This window comes from Apteryx mantelli, chromosome 7 (genome assembly GCF_036417845.1).
Source record: "Apteryx mantelli isolate bAptMan1 chromosome 7, bAptMan1.hap1, whole genome shotgun sequence".
Classification (NCBI taxonomy): Eukaryota; Metazoa; Chordata; class Aves; order Apterygiformes; family Apterygidae; genus Apteryx; species Apteryx mantelli.
The window spans coordinates 42,077,943-42,096,975 of record NC_089984.1 but is presented as its reverse complement, the minus strand read 5'-3'; the positions used below and the strand labels follow the sequence as shown (position 1 = coordinate 42,096,975).

At 42.4% G+C, this 19,033-nt stretch overlaps 1 protein-coding gene across 4 annotated transcripts in view; it reads left to right on the top strand.

Moving 5' to 3' along the window:
• The first annotated feature begins 327 nt into the window (after window positions 1–327).
• The window catches only part of ADAM12 (ADAM metallopeptidase domain 12), a 197,094-nt gene continuing 178,388 nt past the window's right edge, over window positions 328–19,033 (top strand). For all 4 annotated transcript variants that reach the window (XR_010884767.1, XM_067300374.1, XM_067300376.1 and 1 more), the window contains exons 1-2: window positions 328–579; window positions 16,537–16,670. Coding sequence is in view for 3 of the 4 variants with exons in the window: in XM_067300374.1 (XP_067156475.1) it covers window positions 462–579; window positions 16,537–16,670 (252 nt within the window). In the remaining variant the exon portion in view is untranslated. The remainder of the gene's footprint in view (window positions 580–16,536; window positions 16,671–19,033) is intronic.

Sequence of the window (19,033 nt, the reverse complement as noted above, 5' to 3'; positions counted from 1 at the left end):
GTGGCGGCGGGCGGTAGGACCCCGCGGAGGGGCGGCCGCGGACAATGATTTGTTCCATTGTAAGGCGACCTGGGAGCGCGGGCAGCGCGCGGGCCCTGCCCGCTGCCGCTCGCGAGCCGCAATGCCTCCCGCGGGCCAGCGCCGGCGGGCTGCTCGTTTAGTGCAACGGTCAACGCGGTATTTTTCCCTTGCCAAAAAAAAAAAAAGAAAAAAAAAAAGAAAAAAAAAGAAACACCCCTCTGTAAAAAAAAAAAAAACACTTTTTTTTTTTTTCTCCCCTAAGAAAGCAAAGCCCAACTCATCAGCAACTCATGCAGGCGCAGGAGGGGTTTTGGAGTTAACTGCATGCAGGAAATCTCTCACATCCTGAGTCCCAGCTCGCTCCTCTCTGTAACTGTATATTATGGTGCTGCTCTCCAGCCCCAGCTGATGAAAGTTTGTCTCCTTCAGTCTGGGCTAAGATGTCAAAGCGTCTCCATGCAGAGCAGCAGCGCTTCCCTCCTCCGCACCCCCCGGCCCAGATTTTCATGCTGCTGCTGAGCCTCGGCTGGCTCTTTTTAGCATCATCCAGAGCTCAAGGTAAGTTAACGATATATATATATATATATATATATATATATTTTTTTTAAGATACTTTCTCACTCCACGCTCCATTTTAACGGGACAAGCGAAAAAAATAAATTTAAGGGAAAACCCCCTGCAGCCGTTCGGCCCAGCGGGGACGGTTCCCCGGGCGCCCAGGGCCACCCGAGCTGCTCCGGGCCCCCTCCCCGCCGCCGCCGCTGCCCCCCTCCCGCCGCGGCCTCCGCCGCCGCGGCCCGGGCGCCGCCTCCGCGGGGCTCCGCGCCGGGGCATCGCGGGGGAGCGCGCGGCGCTGCGCGGCGCTGGGGGCTCCGCGCCCCCCCCCTCCTGCCCCCGGGTCCCGGGCCCGTCCTGCCCCCTCGGTCCCCGCTGGCAGCAGCCACCAAGGAGCAGGGGCTGAGCTCGGCGGCGAGCGCGGCGCTGCGAGCCGGTACTGCCAGCTGGGCGAGCAACACATGGGAGGCTTTTTTCCTGGAAGGAAAAAAAAAAAAAAAGAAGAAGAAAAGAACAAATAGTGATGGTAAAAGCTTCCTTGCCAAATTAAATTTTATTCGCTACTACGTTCATGCAAAGTGAGGTCAGGGAGAACCAGCTTCAGTTTTAAGGATGTTTTGCAGCACTTGCCTGGCTCTGCAATACCAGTGGTACAGACAGGGGAACTGAGTATGGCATGATGAAATGACTTGTCCCCTTCTTTGTACAGCAAGTTTATGGCTTACTCGGGAATCACCGGAGGGCCCTGGGCCTGTCCCCTTCATTAAGCAGCAGCTGACAATGCATATTGCATCTGAGAGAGGGAGGGAGCTTCTATCATATAAATATATTTAACAGCACTGATAAGAGTGTGTGTGTGTGTCACTGCAAATCCTTGGCCTGTGTCTTTTTTCATTGTAACTTAAAACCTTGTAAATGTTTGCTTGTCTCTAAATTTATGCACAGTGACTTTCACTGGGACTTTGGTGCCGTATTTGCTAGGAAAAAGATAAAGGTGTACATTTGTCATATATTAGCTAGCACATTAAAATCCTAGGGTAGACAGGGCACGTAGTAGAGTTCAAGGGAGCACCTAGGATTTGCGTTAATGGATTAATAGGAGTTGAAGTTGAAACCGCTTTGCCTTTGTGAGGGGTTTTAACTTCTGCTCTGCATTTGTATTTCTTCCCTTATGCCAAATCAGCATTTGGGAGGTAAAAGGCTGCAGAAGTTTTGGGGTAGATGAAGAGAAATTGGGTCCTCTGCTGCTCCGTGACTGTTCCCCTTGGCGTTTGCGGGTCGAGGCAGCGGGCACCGGCTGCTCCGAGTGCAGAGACTGCTGCAGCCCTGACCCTCCTCTGCTGAAAGCTGCAGCACACGGTCAAGGCATGCTGAGACGAGGGTACGCGCGACCGTGTGCCCCGGTAAGGGGCTCCCAGCGTTCCCCTGTGGCAGAAATGAAGAAAGGAACACACCCCGAAGTAGTTGTCCCTGCAATAAAGTCAAAGGGCTAGCCATAGATGGCTTGGACTTGGCACACCAGTTGTGGAGAGGAACAGTAAGTGGGAGAGGAACTCCTGTCAGGCTGGCCTGTTACAAAAGACCTGCTACACCAGGCAATCAAGATAGGGTGTTTACAGTGAGGGCGCTCCAGCTGACTTTAAACAGCATTTCTTGGAGCAGGTGGTGTCAATGTTCTCGTTCAAAGAGCTGAGCTCAGGCTCTAAGGTTTTGCTTGCACGGATTAAGCAAGCTCACTATAGAGCTTACATCAGCTGACCATCGTTACAGTAGCAGCCTAAACCTGAGCGATGGAGGCACTTGCTGACCCTTGCAGCCCAGCTGGATTTTTGGTTTGAAACTCCCTTTGCCATGCTACTTCTCTCCACCTCCTCTTCCTTCCATAATATGTATACAATTTGCTCCTTTGCTACCTCTAGCCGGAGTACTTAGCAAGTATCCGATATTTTAATCTTTTTTTCTCTGTTGAAGTAGAGAGCAGCTTTTGATTTGCCAGAGTGTATGTGCTTTCTTGGTCACAGAGGTGCTGAAAGTTACAGCCATGAGCTTCTGGACCCAGCGAAGCAGCCAGCAAGGAAAAGTCCTCTTGGCTGTGTTGGCACAAACCTTGTTCTGCTGTTTTGAAGCTTTGCAACTTTCGGCTTTTGCAACTCTCGGCTGGCTTTGCTACTGCAACTTATTCCTGGCTGAGTTCAGCTTTGCCGGCACAAGAGGCTCGGCCGTGCTTGGAGCCACCCCGTCCTCCTCCGGCGGTGCGGGTTTCCTCCGTGGGCTTCAGCTGCTGGAACCCACCAGCCCGAGCTGCTGCCCTGTCGCTTGGGAAGCCTGATACTTCCCAAACACCATGTCGCATGCCGAGTAATAGACGCCCTTAATGGTGTTAGTAATTTAAGGTACTGCCAGGGCATCCTTGCTTTTACACGCTGAGTGATTAAGGCAGAAGTGTAAGTTATGAAGTGCCTTGAAAACTGGCATTGAAACACAGTTGTTTTAAAAGGCAACAGAGATGCATAACCGGGACTGCCCTTGTAACAGTTCTAATATTAAAAGGAAGAGGTTATGAATGAGGCAACTTGAAAACAGTTTTGCCTGCTACTCTTAGTATGAGTTCCCTTGCCAATACTTATGGTTTTACAATTGCATTTTTGAATTTCCAAAACTGCTAGCTCTTGGTTGCTGACTAAAAGGACCATCATGAACAAAAAGGGAAACTTGCTGAAATGCTGGCCTCAACAAGATAGCAAAGCTAATTTTGCTTTGTTTTCTTGGTGGAGAATAATGACTAATAGGATGGGATGTAATCTTATCAGTTTATTCAACATGTATGTAAGCTTTTTGCAGAGTCAGGGCCTTCCTGTATTTACAGGGGAGACAACAAAAGTGGGAGCGTGTAAAGGCACACTTCAAAACAGTGTGTTTGGGAGAAACTTTTTAAGTCTCTTTTAGATATTAGGTGTTAGCTGGAAAAACAGCAGAGGGGGAAAAAAATCCTAAAATTTCCATCCAAAATTCTTTACCTTAAACTAAAGTAACTTTTCTGCCAGACATTTTGTTACCGATTGCAACTGCGTTGGCGGTAATGAAAATAAATTACAGAAAAAGATATCTTTCCTTTTCTCTCACTTTAAAACTGATCTCTCCAGCATAATCTGTCTTTTAGAGTCCACTCTGAAGTATTGTCTTCTTTCCAGAGTTTGTGGCGGATATTCACAGTCTGTGTCTAATCACCTTCCTGGTTGATGATTGCCCCTATCAGCTTCCCTGCAGACAGCCTGGCATGAGCTGCTGCTACTGTCCAGAGGGCTCGCTAGATCCATGCCAAAATCCACCAGCTGAGAATATTATGCCCACTCTTCACATTATGCTCACATTGTTAACCCTCCCACTTGCTGGGGAGCCGCCGGTTTGTTTGGTGGTGTTTTGTCAAGCCGCTCATCTCCTGTTTTCCTTGAGCTTTTTGGAAAGGTCGCCATCCAGCCACAGAGAGCATCTTCTAACTAGGGATGGACGACTGTGTTTCAGCCTGCTCGTGGCACTGAGGCCGCCCCGGTGGCGCTTCCCTAATGATATGTGAGTGACGGCTGCAGATCAGAGTTAGGTTTATCTGGTGCTTTCACTGAAGCCGTCAACTGAGGCTGATGCTATCGATCATGAAGTTCTGCTTTAAAAAGGCCGAATTCATGTAATGGCTTATTTGGTTCTTCACCAGGCTTGTTCAGATCTCCTAATCCTGACAGATTTATCACTAGCGGTCCCTGTGCTCTAACATATCTCGAATTGCCAGTGCAAATTGTCCAAGGAGTCCAGCTGGGCTTCTTTTCGCTTAGTATTCATGTGCATCCTTTTGGGCAGTATCGCTTGTTTCCCAGGGCTCCAGTGTTACGTGTAAATCGCCAGCAGCGAGCTCTGTTTGTCAAGCAGGCAACGTGACACCTTCAGTCCCCTGCCAGCGCGGAGCCAGCAGGGTGACCGATGGCGCAGCCTGTACGTGTGCGTCCACGGGGTTTCGACAAACCTGCTTCTGATGCTGTTGCTGCCAAGCCCGGCACCTGGGAATTTGACTATTAGAGACTTTGTGTTTGAGGGCTGATTGGGCAATTTTTGCCTTGACTTTTTTTCCTATGAGAGTCATTGTAAATGGAGAAATGACAGTTCAAGGGGTGGTGTTTACAATTTAGGACTGAAATGCTGTAATACTAATGTGGCCAGGCTCCATGCCAGCAGGCTTTCTTCGGCTCTACCTCTCGCGCAGCATCCCATCCAGCTTAAGAGGTCAGGCTCTTCATGCTAATCCTGTTGGAGGGATTTTTGGTTTTCTCTAATCCCTTTTTCTGATGGCTTCTTTCCCTCTACAAGTTTTTATGTTTTACTCTATGCCACCTCAGATTTTGTTCTTCATGTTGTGTGCTCATTGTAACACAAGTAGCCCTTTCAGATTACTGATAGGACGAATGCACTTCATCTCCAAAACTTTGTAATATTAAAGGCTTAAGTCGCACCCGCACAATCAGAAGCTTCTGTTAGCCCCTGCTGAGTCTTCAGGACAAATCTACAAAGGGTTAAATGAAAACTGCATGACTTAATAACTTCTCTTAGAGGATTGCAGATGATTCTTGGTAGGACAGTGCAGTGCAAAAGGATGATCCCTTTTGGTGATGGTTAACACAGAGCAAAGTGCTTCCATTGTATTAATTTTTTATCTTTTTAATTAAAGGGTCACATGATAGTTGAGAAAAGGTATTGTTTCTTCTGAACCCCGTGCTCCAGGATGTTGACCCTTCTCCCCAGTGCAATTTGGACACTTGGCTGAAAAGTGCCTAATGATCTGGTGAAGTTTGTGACTTTGACTAGTCTGTCATCCATGACTATCTTAACCTTTCCAGCATGTGCACACCAGAAAAAGAAATCTCCAAATAATGCTTTTATGCCCTCTTTGGTATTTTTCTTTTCTCAGCCAGATTTTTAAGCTTGTGATTGTCTTTTATGGTAGGTTGGCTGGTGAACTTGTCAGGATTAGGATATCTCTGTGTTACTAAGCTTAATGCTGAAATTCTCAAGTAAAATCTTGTCTAATACATGATATTAAATTGCAGAGTTACCTCAAAATCTATTAATTGAGACCCAGTCTGTAGCCAGTAGTACAACAGCACTGGAACTAGCGCACAAGGTCCGTGGAAGGCTGGTGTTAGGAATGCACAGTGAAAAATGACACATGGGGTATTTTCCTTTGAGGAAAGGAGATGAAGCCTTGTTCTTTGATAGTCATGTAAACTGTGCGGTAAGAGTATAAGGAAGTCTGTCGGTAGTGATACGACTTAATCAAGCAGTCTTATCAGCAGGGAGCACCACGTAGTTCAGGAAACGCAGTACTAGGCATTTGGACCCCGTGAATTCTAGTTCTTGCTCTGACATTACCTCCTTTTTGCCAATGGCCAATTTCTTTTGCCCACTTCACAAACAGTGGAGTAGGATTAGTAGTATTTGGTGAAATGAAGAAATGTTGTCGCTATTAGCTATTTAGTGTCACATAAGAGTTTGAAAATGTGTTGATATCCAGTTAGCATCAGTGTCTCAGAAAATGACTCGATGAACTGCATTATTTAATCAGAAATGCTGACTCCTCTGTTAAATTACTTCATGTTGTTTCATTAACTTTTTTACGCTGCGTGTAAATGGTGTTGCTGTTCTCCCAGATTTGGAATTAGAATGAGAAACTTTTTTTTTTTTTGGTCCATCCCAAAGGTCAACATGACGAAACCATAGATTGGATAAACACATCCTTTCTTGTCCAAAATATATGATCTAATATGGCAAGAAGTGGAACATTTCATGGGCTGTTAACCATGCTGGATAATATACAGTGAGGCATAAAAAGCTGGATGCAGGACTTGGCACAAAAGGATCTTCCACTAGTTTATTCTATGAGATGTTTGTTAAGAGGAACAGTATCAGTCATTAGAAATATGGTCTAATAGTATACATCAGCCACATCAAGTGAAAAACATTTTTCTGACAATGGTGAAAGTCTGCTGTTTCCTCTGCTTCTGTTTAAACTTTTCTCAAATCTGAAAACAGCTGATGAAGCAGGAGAAAGAGACTTCATGTGTGACTGCCTACCTTTGAAAGAATATTTTCAGAATATAAATGTTACCAAATTCAAATGTTTATGGAATTTTGTTTTGATTCAGTTATGTAGAAAAAGAAATCCCTGACTTTGTCTTAACTCCCCATTAAATAAGTGAGGTGAGCATACAGGCCTGACTCTGCATGGAGCTGGGCATCGCAAATAACCTTTATTCATCAGTGCTGTCTGTATGTACCCATTAATTTCATAACACGCTTAAGATCCTCTGTTAGCTCAATGATTAAAATATATGAGGAAGAGAGTTATTCAGTCTACATTATTCTATAACTCTGTGTTCTCCCGTTGAGAGCGCTGAGGTGTCAGAGCTAAAGCTGGGAATAGAATTTGGTCTCTGTCATGTATAGGGAAGGATACAGCAATCCGCATCTGACTCCTGTTCCATTGCACTGGAGGTCGTAAAGCTGTATTCAGATTAACCACAGTTCTTGCATTTTGTCACAGCTTTTAAAGCACCATCTAAACATTTCAACTGAAATACTATTTACTTGTTCATCTATTGCCTCTTAAGTGAGGAAAATGCATCCCACTGGAGGGAGACTCTGCGTAAACACTTGCTTTTGAGGGGGAGGTGCAGTGTTATTACAGAAAAAAATCTTTACACTTAAGAAAGAAGGAGCTTGTCTATTTAATTTGTATTGTGTATATTCCTAGTTTATGGGTCTGATGCTCGGTTGGGATACATTGTCTCAACGCCGTGGATTTGGCTCATTTGTAAATCTAGGTGTTAACTTAAGGTTCTGTGCTATCCATCTAAAACCTGCTTGAAAGGAACAAAGCGTGTGTTGGTTAGGTGAGCAAAGCTGCTTTAGTGGCATGGGAAGATGTCCTGGATGTTCTCCCTGCCCTGAGGAAACAATAAAAAGAAATGTTCAATATTTTTGTAGCAGATCTCCCGAAAAAACCTGTGAAAATCAAGAGTTATGGACAGATCTTGTGCTTATGGTGACATTTGTTGTAAGGTTACACACGTAAACCTGAGTAGGACAGGAGGCTGCAAGAGCATTAAGTAACCCCAATTTTTCACTAATTTTTCATTTGCATTTCAAGAAGTAGGAAGACACAGACTTCACCAGTAGCTTATGTTAGTACAGGTGCAGTTAATTTTGCTTTCTCTGCTGCTGTGTAATGCCAGTAGCAGGTATTCCCCATACAGAGAAAAACGCATGGTAGATATTAGCTATCCAGCTCAATAGCTCATTTGCTAGACTTGGGAAAGAACTGCAAAAGGTTTCCCGTGCGCATTTACCGAAGTTAATACTGAAATTTGCTTCAGCTGGGTTTGCTCTGTTTTAAGTGTGATTTCCCAGAGAACATCTGCATGAATGATCTGCATGCATGTGAAAAGCACAATTTAAACTCTCACTCGATATTTTTTTTTTTTCATTGATGATCATATATTGTGTATGGGAAGGAACATCCCATGATGCTGTTAAGCTAAGGATTCCTTTAACTCAGTGGGGAAGGCTGTTAAAAAGGATCGAGTAGCACTTTTTATAAGACTGAGAGGAAATTGTATTTTGGGGAGTAGTTTTGAGAGGAAAGGAGCCTGTTTGGAGGGGAGGAGCTGGAGAGGAATGCTCTGGTATTCCTGAAGCACCTTCAGGGGGACGTGGGGGAAGCAGTGCAGAAATGTCGCTGCTGTCAGCTGCCAGGACACTCTCCATACTTGGACAGCTTTATGCAACAGAATGACGATGCTGAGTTAGGACAGGGCATCCTTCACTATGGCATCTTGGAAACACCTTTGTAAAAGGGAGTGTGCTACTCTCAGAGAACAGGCATACTGTCAGCTGGCAGGAGACCACAAATCACCTCACTGTCTGCTTTGGTGTCCTAATGGCATGAGTTGGGTATAATATCTTGGCCTGTTACTTGAAACTGGGTTAATTTTGGTTTCGTCCTCCCTGCTCACCTAACAACCCCTTTCCTCATGTCTGGAAGTGGCAGACATGGAAAGAGGGAGCACAGGATCGTTCTGTTGGGGGCAAACCCCAACTTCTGTTGATATTCCTCACGTGTTGTTAGTCCTGTCCTGCTTGTTTTCATAAGAAAGAATGACTGGGACAATTTGTAAGGCAGCACCACCCCTTGGAAATGAAGCAAACGTAAGACAGGATTTGCAGTAGGAGAACAGAGGTTCTCCTAAGCTGTTTGCTGCTTCCTTTCCAAAGCTGCCTTGGGTTTGAGTCTTGCATCTAGAATTCACCCCTTCCCCTATGAACTCCAAGCATTGAGTCCTTCTGTGGGAGGGAACTGCTCAATACATACGCATAGCCTAGTGCGTTGAAATGCACTCTTGTTTTAAAACTTCTCTGATTTATTTCTCTCAAATTTTGAAATGTTCTATCTAGAAAAAATCAGAACTCTGTCCTTGGACTGGTCCTGAATAGTAATTCCTCAGTCAAACAAAACAAAATCACAAATGAGACTGGACAGCTGTTTCCCAAATATAGCATATGCATATATGCTATACAAGATAATAAAGCTTAGTTTTCACTATTTGAAATGTTCTGTAGTCTCCCTGCCCCCTCCCTCCATTCAATGGCAAATGTTCTCAGAACTCCACTTGTCATATTTTGTTCTTGAGAACAGGGAGGATATTGAGATATACTAGCTTCTTTCCTTGAGTGCATTTCAATATGCATTTTGTATAATGAGAGCCGAAATCCTTCTCGCATTACTTATGCTTTAATCACACTGTGCTCTTGTGAGATTGCTTTAATCGCATTTGAATCAGCAGGAGTAACTCTCTATGATGAGCAATATTTCATCTGCAAACAGAAGAGAAGGCCGGTATCGGGCACACAACTGAAATGAACCTCGCTGTCCTGGATTTGTTACGGTGCCGCTATCTAGCAAAGAATTTGTAGCATCCTGATTTCAGAAATAGATTTTCAGGAACCAAAATGAACAAAAGCTATTTTTAAGGTTTTCTTGAGGACCTGTCAAGTATGATAGTTCCCTTTTAATTTTCTAGTAGATTGCTTTTTGGCATGTGTGAACTCCCAAGAAGTGCAGTGCTGCCTAGTGCAAAAGACATCATTTTGTAGTTTAGCCATGACATTACCGTATATGAGAACTGAAAAGTTATATAGATATTACACCAATATATAAACCATGTGTGTTAGAAAGACAAGTTCAGTTTTGAAATATTTGACTTAGCTATGCTTTTCACTTTCAATCTGTGCCAAACATATGCTTGAATGACTGATGGAGTCATATGGTTCCCTGAATAAAGCACTTTATTGTGCACAGACTTAGAGCCTTCCAACAGTTGTATTACAGAAGCTTGAAGATTAAGATGATTCAACTGCTTAGGGGGTATGTTCTACAATGAACATTTTTATTTTTCTTTTTTTCCTCTCTCTCCGTATTTTTATTTTATTTATTTATTTATTTTTTTTGCTTTAAGATGTGTCATTAGTTTGTTCAGCTGGCCACGCAATGACACTGACCTCAGCAGTCTTCGGCTGAGAAGAATAGCAGCAGTACCTTTAGTTTTAAGCTTTAGCTCCCATGTTCACATTAAAATGTTGAGCCCATGACGTTTTCCAGCGAGTTTACGGGTTTTCGTGGGGGAGGGTTAGGAGGGCTGTTTCCCATTGCAGATTATTTCATCAGCAGAATTGGATTTAGAAAAGGAATAACTCATGCAAGAACAAGTGATGACAGGAGAGAGATCTTAGAATTATAAAACTGAAATATTAAAAAGCCTGTTTTTAATGCTGTTTAGTTAAAGGCCATCAGTGTGTCATAAACTCATATTTCTCATCTGAGCAGTCGCTTCTCATGAAGCCGAGCAGTGTGAAAGATCAAGTGGACATGCTACAAAATCACACACAGGTTAGTTTGAAGTTGACAGACCTGTCAAGCTGGGGAGAGAGCATCTTTCTTCATTAGAAGCAGAAAGAACAGAAAATTAAATTCAGAAACGCGTGGAGTCATCTCGCTGTTGCTCATCCTCAGGCTCATCAAAGACCTTTGCTGACTTTGGATGTTTGAAAAATTTGGCACGTGAGTAGTGATTTTTGCAGCGTGAAGGAAAGACAAGGTCCATGCCTGAGATGATCTATGGAATTAATTGTTTTTCGAAAATTACTTGAAGTTAAATGCCTGAGGTGTTGGGTTTGGGAATGGTGGGAGGAGTGCGGAAACGAGTAAAACTTGGTGTCTAGTAAGGTGGCTCTTTTAAATAACAGCATTATTTTCAAGGCGGGCCATGAAGGGACTAATTTTACTAGATTTCTGTGGAGAGGCCCAACCCACTGCTTAGATGGGTAACGGTTAATGTAAAAAGTAATTTATGATTCCGAGCTAATAAGAAGTCGACTGCAAGAGTATGCAGCGGTTTTTTTTAATTTTTATTATGACATATTATAATTGGCACTATCATTATATTAATAAATTTAACTTGGCAGGGCAGGGCTGGGCCGGGTGGCCCCATGAGGCAGGCAGGGCCCCGGGGCCTGACAGGATCCTGCTCCCCAAGATGGCGGTGCAGGTGGGGGGAGGATCCTGCTCCCCAACATGGCGGTGCGGGGGGGGGGGGGGGGGGGCAGGTGATCCTGCTCCCCAACATGGCGGCGCAGCAGGGAACCTGCTTCCTGACATGGTGGCACGGGGGGGGGGACGGGGGGATCCTGTTCCCCGACATGGCGGTGCAGAGGCTCTCCTCCTCCAAACCACAGGTACACCAGCTTTATTATAAATAAATGGTGGGTGCGACGGGTTTATAGGGCAGTGCAGGTCTGGGCCTCGCTCCTCCGCCGTGTCTGGGAGAGCGAGGAGTAGAAACCGTGTGGAAAAGAAAATCCAGCCCTTCCGCAGGAATCACATTTTTGCTGTTTTTTTTTTTTCCCTTCACTTCAGTCCGTTTTATCTCAGCCCATTCAGCTCTGAGAGCGTTCCCCTTTCTGTTTATCGTAAAGGCAAATAAACTGTACTGCCTGACTGAAAGCTTATTAATTTTAAGTAAATGAGCATCCGAAGTGGATCTGGGCTTCCTCAGGAGGCAGCGGCCCTTAAACAGAGATGTCAGACTGCATGCTTAAGCCTTTATTTTGCACAGAGCTCAGAGGAGCTGAAATACGAAGTGAAAAGATGAAAACCACTCGTAACTACTTGCAAACAAGTCCTTGCATGTTACTGTGTGAAGAAGACCAGTTGTAGAAATACACTGCAGACGAATAATATTTAAGCTGCACAAAAGTCGCTGATAGATAACATCTACTCATCTTGCTCTTTGTACAAAGTATCTTTTATATAACTGAAAACAGAATAAAGGAGCACTGCATGAGCTTGTGGATCAAAAGAGTTACCTTCAGTGCAGGCTGAAAATAGAAAACAGCGAGACCTGACTGTGAAGTTTTTTCATGTGAAAAAAGGGGAGACAAGCTTGCGTTGGAAAGAACTGGGCAGAATTTCAGTGAAATGGAAAATAAGCAGGTGAATGAGTAGGTGCATGTGATAAAAAAGATAGGAAATGTGTGTCCAATAAAGATTTCTAGTAGTACAGATGGCCTGATTTCCCCCCCGCCCCCTCATCACACAACCAAAATTTAAATTCTCTGATTTCAATTATAACACTATTTGTATTGCTGTGATACCACAAGTCCCCATAGAGAGGAGGCCTCATCATTAATGTAATGCAAACAGCTCTAATGTTTCCAGCTTCAAAAAATCCGTAATCAAAATTGGTAACACAGATGAAGAGTAGCAGAGAGGAGATATCCGTGCGTCCATCCCCATGAAGAGCTGTGGCACCGAGAGCTCGAGGGACTTGACCAAGGACATGAAAACCTTGTGTGAGCAGAGGTCTCCGGTGTGGTCACGCACCTCTTTTCCTGGTGGTCCTCTGAGGCACCCTCTCTGAGATGTTGGCCCGTAATCAGCAGAAGACATCAGGAAGTGAAACCTTAAGAAAAAAAAAAGGGGGGGGTCGGGGGGGGGGGACACACATCCACAGGAGTGTTTTGTGCAGTCCATGTGCAAGAAACTACCTCGTATCTTACTGGGGCACTCAGGAACTAGCTATTATCACTCATCCATTTGGGCCATTCTGACTTGGCTCAGATACCATAGGGGAGTATGTTTTACCCTTGGAAAGCATTGCGCTCGCTCCAGCTGCCAGGAAGGGAGACAGCTGCGGGATAACAGGGGCTCGGTTGCAGAAGACGGGTAGATTTACAGCCGTGCTTCCTCACGGGGATGGCTTCTTTGGTGTTTACAGCAGTGGTCTGAGGTTGGGGCCGCGTGTGACAGAAGGCATTGCTTCAGCTTTCCGACGTTGCCAGCGACATCCCACCTTTGTATCTGCTCCGAAGCCAACACAGCTGTTCAGACTAGGTGCTGGTGTGGGATTGCGTGACTGTTTGTCCCATTTTTTTTCAAGGTTTCCTGCTCATTTCAACTTCAGTTATGTCTATCCTCCTTTTTTAGCCTGACTCTCTTCTTGTTTTTTGTGTCTGTCTTTACCCATGTTTCTTATCTCTGTATCCTGTTGTTCAGCTGGGCTCTGTAGGCCTTTTTGACGCTGCCATCTTTCCCTGTCTCAGATAAATATATGGGGTTCCTCTTCATCAGCAGTGATATCTTGTTTTCTGACAAGCTGTTTTTTGAAGCTTTGTAATCAGTCTGCAGAATCCTTTTTAAAAGATTTACCTTTTTTATCTTCCCCCTACTTTTATATTTAAACGGTGATTTCAAGCTTAGCTCACAGCTATATGGGTTGGGTTTTTTTTGTAGTCTTTCGGAAATATGCATAGTACATTAATGTAATGGCCTTAAATCAGAGAAGTATCACTGTCTGATTTACCAAAAAAAAATTGTAATGTGCATATGTCGTACTGAGGGCACTTGGGAGTTAAGCAGATGCATAACATTAAGCATGTGCTTAAGTGCTTTCCCGATTGAGGCCACGTGACTCAGCCATAGTGCTCCCTCTGCCTTTCAGGAAGCTGTGATTCCTATCACATGCAGTAATTTAAATGAAAACATTCGGATATGCAGCAAAATATTTGGCTAAAGGAAAGAACCTACTCAGAAATTGATCTTGTATTTTATAAATGCTGTTGTTTCAGAAGGGTTTGTGTACCCAAAAGCTTCACTATTTTCTTTCCCACAAATATATTATCTGTTCCAATTAAGATATTACTGCTCCCTATAAACCTGTCTTGGTTTCTGTCTCCAGACTATCCACACTTCTGCTATATATGCAATTTTGGTGTTTAAGTAAGTAAAAATGTGTGCAAGATTAAAATTTACTCACTGTAACCGTACTCCTTCGTGCACAAGTATCACTTCATCATGTACATAATCCCAGAGAATGGAAGAAAGAGTGACAAAATTGAACCATTGTTCCTTTTCACATGATATTTTTATAGCAGTTGGGCTTTCTGGACCATGCCATGTAATGAGGGAATAGCACATATGTACACAAATGCAGATTTCTTTTCTTCCCCCCTCCCTCCTTCTTTTTTGGATAATGCTGTGATTTTAACATTTTGCCAAATTAATAACAAAGACAACTTCCACATCTAGGAATGCCAGAAAGACTTTGACGCCTCCCAGTATCTAGGTAAAACTCCATTAAGTAAGACTGCATGGAAGTGATGTAGACGACTGTGTCTGCAGGGGGCAAGTATGCTCGTAGGGTTTCTTAAAGTTTAGACCACGAAAATTTCAGAGTGCAAATCCTATAAAATAATGGAAGAAGGGCCTGCGTCATTTAATTCAAACACTTGAGACTGCTCTAGTGAGCCAAGAAAAAAATCAGGACTAGAGCCAACATTTTCTCGTTTCTCTGAGTTTTGCTTCATAAATTTCTGTCTGTGAGAGGAACTCCATGCTTGATAATCTGAATGAGGAGCTGTGAGGTTCTAGCTACTCTGGATATTAATTAGACCCTTGCTCTTTCTCCTAAATGGATGAAATGATATCTTACACGTGGGTGAACTACATCATCTGTCGGGTTTGGAGCATCACCTCGAAGTGATGACCCTGTGTTCTGCTAGACCATTGTCAGCTGTTCCTTTCTTCATTTTAATGAAGGATGGATGGATTTCTAAAACCCATTCAGAACTTGTCCTCGTGGAGGAGAGCTCAGCAGGATGGTAGGCCAAGAGTGTGATGCATACAACAGGAATTTTGCCTTTCCCATGGTATCTGAACACTATCCCTACCTTCTGTTTAAGGCTTATTCTCAGTACCATTTCCAGGTCTTGTATGGTGAGGTTTTATTAAAACGCTTTCCTTTGTCAGGCACAGTAGAATTAGTATGTTTGGTGAGAGGAAAAATACTTGATAAATGTTGCATGCAAATAGCTTTTTGACATTGTAATATGAATTGAAGTCATCTTACTGTGTAGGAGTAGAGCATTATTTCAGTGAGAGTTTATATTCTCTTCCTGACGTTTCTTTTGCTAATGTGAATGTACATCCTTGATGTTTAGGGATTCTCAGTACTTCATGACCTCCTTGCATGTCCATATAGAGATGCTGAAGCCACTCAAATAAGTAAATATTCAGTCTTTTGTTGTACACAGTCCAGACTTGTTAAAATGAAGCACAACTGCACATTCCTGTATTTACTGGAGTAAAATGGTGCATTAAGAAGTGTCTGGGGGATAATCAAATACTTGGGATTAAAACTGGTAGATCTACTGTGTGCAATAAACTTGGAGGTTTAAGGAAATTAAAACTATCATATTTATGCTGTGACTCAAATTCACAAAATGTGAAGACCGACTGACTCAGCCGCAGAAATGGAAAGGACATAAGGGGAAGCCTGTGATCGTTACCTGCCCTTAGGGAGAGCCAGCACTGTGCAACGGCACGGTTAACTCATCCTGGGGAAACTAGGGCTCTGGTTACACCCTGATGGGACCTGTGCCCCCTCCTACCACCAGCGCTTTGAGTCCGATCCAGCAAGACTCTCTCGGAAGAAGGATTCGGGAGAACAGGGATGAGTAGAGTGATCAAAGCTTTTGCTGATTTCTTACCATAATTACTGAAACACAGTCCTGATAAAATCTTATCTCCTTTAAATCCCTGAAGCTTACTTAGCCTCTTAATAATGATGCTGAAAAACCAGCCACCTAATGCATTCACCCCTGCTTTCCATCTGCCATCATCTTCAATGAAAAAAAAAAAAAAGTCCAAATTCTAGTATGATTCTGATATGACATTTTAACTAGCTGGTGCCAATACTTTCCACAAAAAATTTTTGCCAAAATGTTGCATCCTAGCTCCATATTCTTTGCATCCTGGTATCTCTGCACCTTATCTCACCCAGTGTTTGTGCAGCACCCATCACCATAATTTCTGAATCCTGACTGGAACCCTTAAGAGCAATTCAGGGAAGTTATTTAGTACAAAGACAGCAGTCAGAGTAATATATGAAAACGCCTTCCTAAATAACAGCAACTTTTGTACATCTCAAAGTAAAAGGCACAAGAATTATCCATGTAGTTTTAAAACTGGATTTCAAATGCTATATGGGATTGCTGTTTGCTCGGTTCCTTCAAGCTGCTCACTAGTTCTGCCGTGCAGTCTTTGTCTAAATTGCTGTTACAGAAACATGCCATCTAATCAGAAGTGGAAATAACCTCAGTGCTTCTCTCCCTGAACCCCCGCTCTCTTAGAAATGTGTATAGGTTTTGACACGGACAGTGTGAACCCGCTGTGTTTTAACATTTAATTCCTTTCCTGAACTTATTTCCTTTTGAAAAATACTGCTAGATCCCTTAAATAACAAGGTTCATGTTGTCAGATTTTGTTCCCTACTAACATGAAATGCTTCTTCCCACTGTACCTAGGAGAGAATGTGGATGGTAAATTGCAATCCTCAAGACAACAGATGCCAAAGGACCAATCAAAAGATTATGAAATAATAATTCCCCACCTTCTGAATGGAGAACAGTGGAGACCAATAAATGGCATTTATTCAAAGGTTAGTCTTCATTTTGCCTATTATTTTATTCTAAAGTATATAACAATTGGAAGGCTATAGGGGAAAGTAAATGATTGCACTACATCATAGCTATTATAAGTACGCTCTTTATATTTTAGTAGAGGGTCTGCTGTCTAAAATTGTTACTTACCTAATTTATGAAAAATGAATGAGGTCTTTGGTTAAAATTAATACTTATTTTATTGTAAAGTGGCATTCTTATTTCTGATGATAGAAATGGAAGCTTAAAGTGAAATAATATTTTCGGTGAGGTTAACATATGTTGCTTGAGATTGTAATTTATCAAACAAATCTGCCTGTTATATTTGCCTTTCCATCAGTTTGGGGGCTGTTTTGCTGTGGTCTGGTACAAATTCTCTGACAGCAAGAACTTTAAGGAAAGTTTTTGTTCAACATAAACCCTTGCATTTTATGGAGCCTGTAAACAGGGAGATGGCACCTAAAGCACCATCCCAAGTATTGTGAGCGGTTCACAGAGGGAATTGCTAGGGAGTCACAGTTTACACTCTGCTTTCCCTTCCCCTAACAAGGGGATCATTTACTACTGGCTCTGACTAACCATAAATTGCTTTCCCTCATTTACAAATTTTCCTTCCTTTTTTTTTCCTTTCCATTTCCCTTTTCCTTTTTTCCTTTTTACCTTTTTCCCTTTTTTTTTTTTTTTTTTTTTTGCTCCCCCCTCAGGCATTGGCTGGTGGTATGGTAGCTGACAAGAAGGAAAAAAGGGATGTTTTCTATCTCCTTGGTCTCTTGCTTGAGTATGGGAGGCACATTGCCTGTGCCTTTTATTATTATCAAAGATGTCATGAGAATCTCTTACCTAACCTTTATAACCCCTCTTTTTTAATCCAGTTTTATTCCAGATTACTTTTTAATATTGTTCTTTTAATTGTCAGTATAAGGAGATAACAGTTAAACTTTAAAACCGTTAAAAAAACATAAACATTAGAACATTTTTCTTTACTACAGTTGAAGTTTTTAATGGAGAAATCCTTCTTAACTACTGCCACTGTTTGAGGGATTCACTTTTGAATCATGCTCATGATTGACAGAGGTAGATGTGAAAAGAGATTTTAAAACAATGCATCTGACTTCTAAAAAATCTTGTCTAGATTAAAATTTTGCTTCCTTTTTTTCACCCTAAATGAGAAAGGCCAGTCATAGTTTTGACTATCTGCAGTGATGAAAGGGATATCATTGTGGATATATAATAACATATCTTAGCGAGATAACACAGATGGCTTGGTCCGAGATGTATGTGCAATTCTATTTTTAGATCATTTAATTAGAAACAGACATTCTCCTCATAGGATTCTTTTAGCTACTCACTGTAGCTTTCTGAAAGAGTTACAACAGAGTATCTTTATGTGAGTAATGATAATATGATTTATATCATTAATTTGTTTCCCAGAATTGCTTTCTGGTTAAGATGAACATTAGAGAAGATTTGTGGTTTGGTAGAAAGATCCACATGCTGTATCAGCACTTTTTTTCTTTGAATACTTCTTTTCCATGGAAACTGTTATAAATTAAATACATAAAAGTGCAGATCAGGCTGTGGGAAGAACAACAGCGTTAAACTGTTAGAAGAGAAGAGTAATGAATAACTTGTCACATAAATATTGATCAAAAGCAGGAAAGTTAAATACTGTTGTATTCGATAGTTAAATAGGACCTATTGTTCTTCAACTCATTTCTAAGTGTTCCTCCATTTTATTCCATTTTTAATGCAGTAAAAAAGTATGAAGCACTCTGTACTTGTAACCAGGGTTATTCTTGCAATAGAATATATAGAAAAATAAATAGTGCAGTGGATATAAAAATGCCAAAGTATTAAAGTTATTTTTTGTATAGATAATTGCATTGCAATGAAAGCCCTCATTCTGCAATCCTGTGATCGTAAATACTCTTGCTTAACAATTAGCCCCTGAGGAACCATGCTAATCATTTAGTACAGCATACCCTTTCTTCCTCGTCTTAAGGACAAAACCGTTCTCTTATTTACCCCAGGAGTCGCTGCAATAATCTGTTGGAATATCTCATTCAGAATCTGCCATGAATGATTATTACGCTAATGACTCTCTTGCTGAGGGCCATCCATGCAGTACGTCTTGCAGAACAGAAGCAAAAATGCCTAGTCTTGTTTCTGCTGAAACTAGTCACGTGAACACACAATCCTGCTCACCAGCAGGATTAGAAGCACATCTAAAAATATTGTAAAGTTACTTAGCTGTAACCTAGTTTTATTTTAAATACAATTAGGGTACACTTTTTCAAGGACATGTAATCATATAGGTATGTCCAAGCATTGTTGAGCATGATGGGTTCAAAGAGTGGTAGGA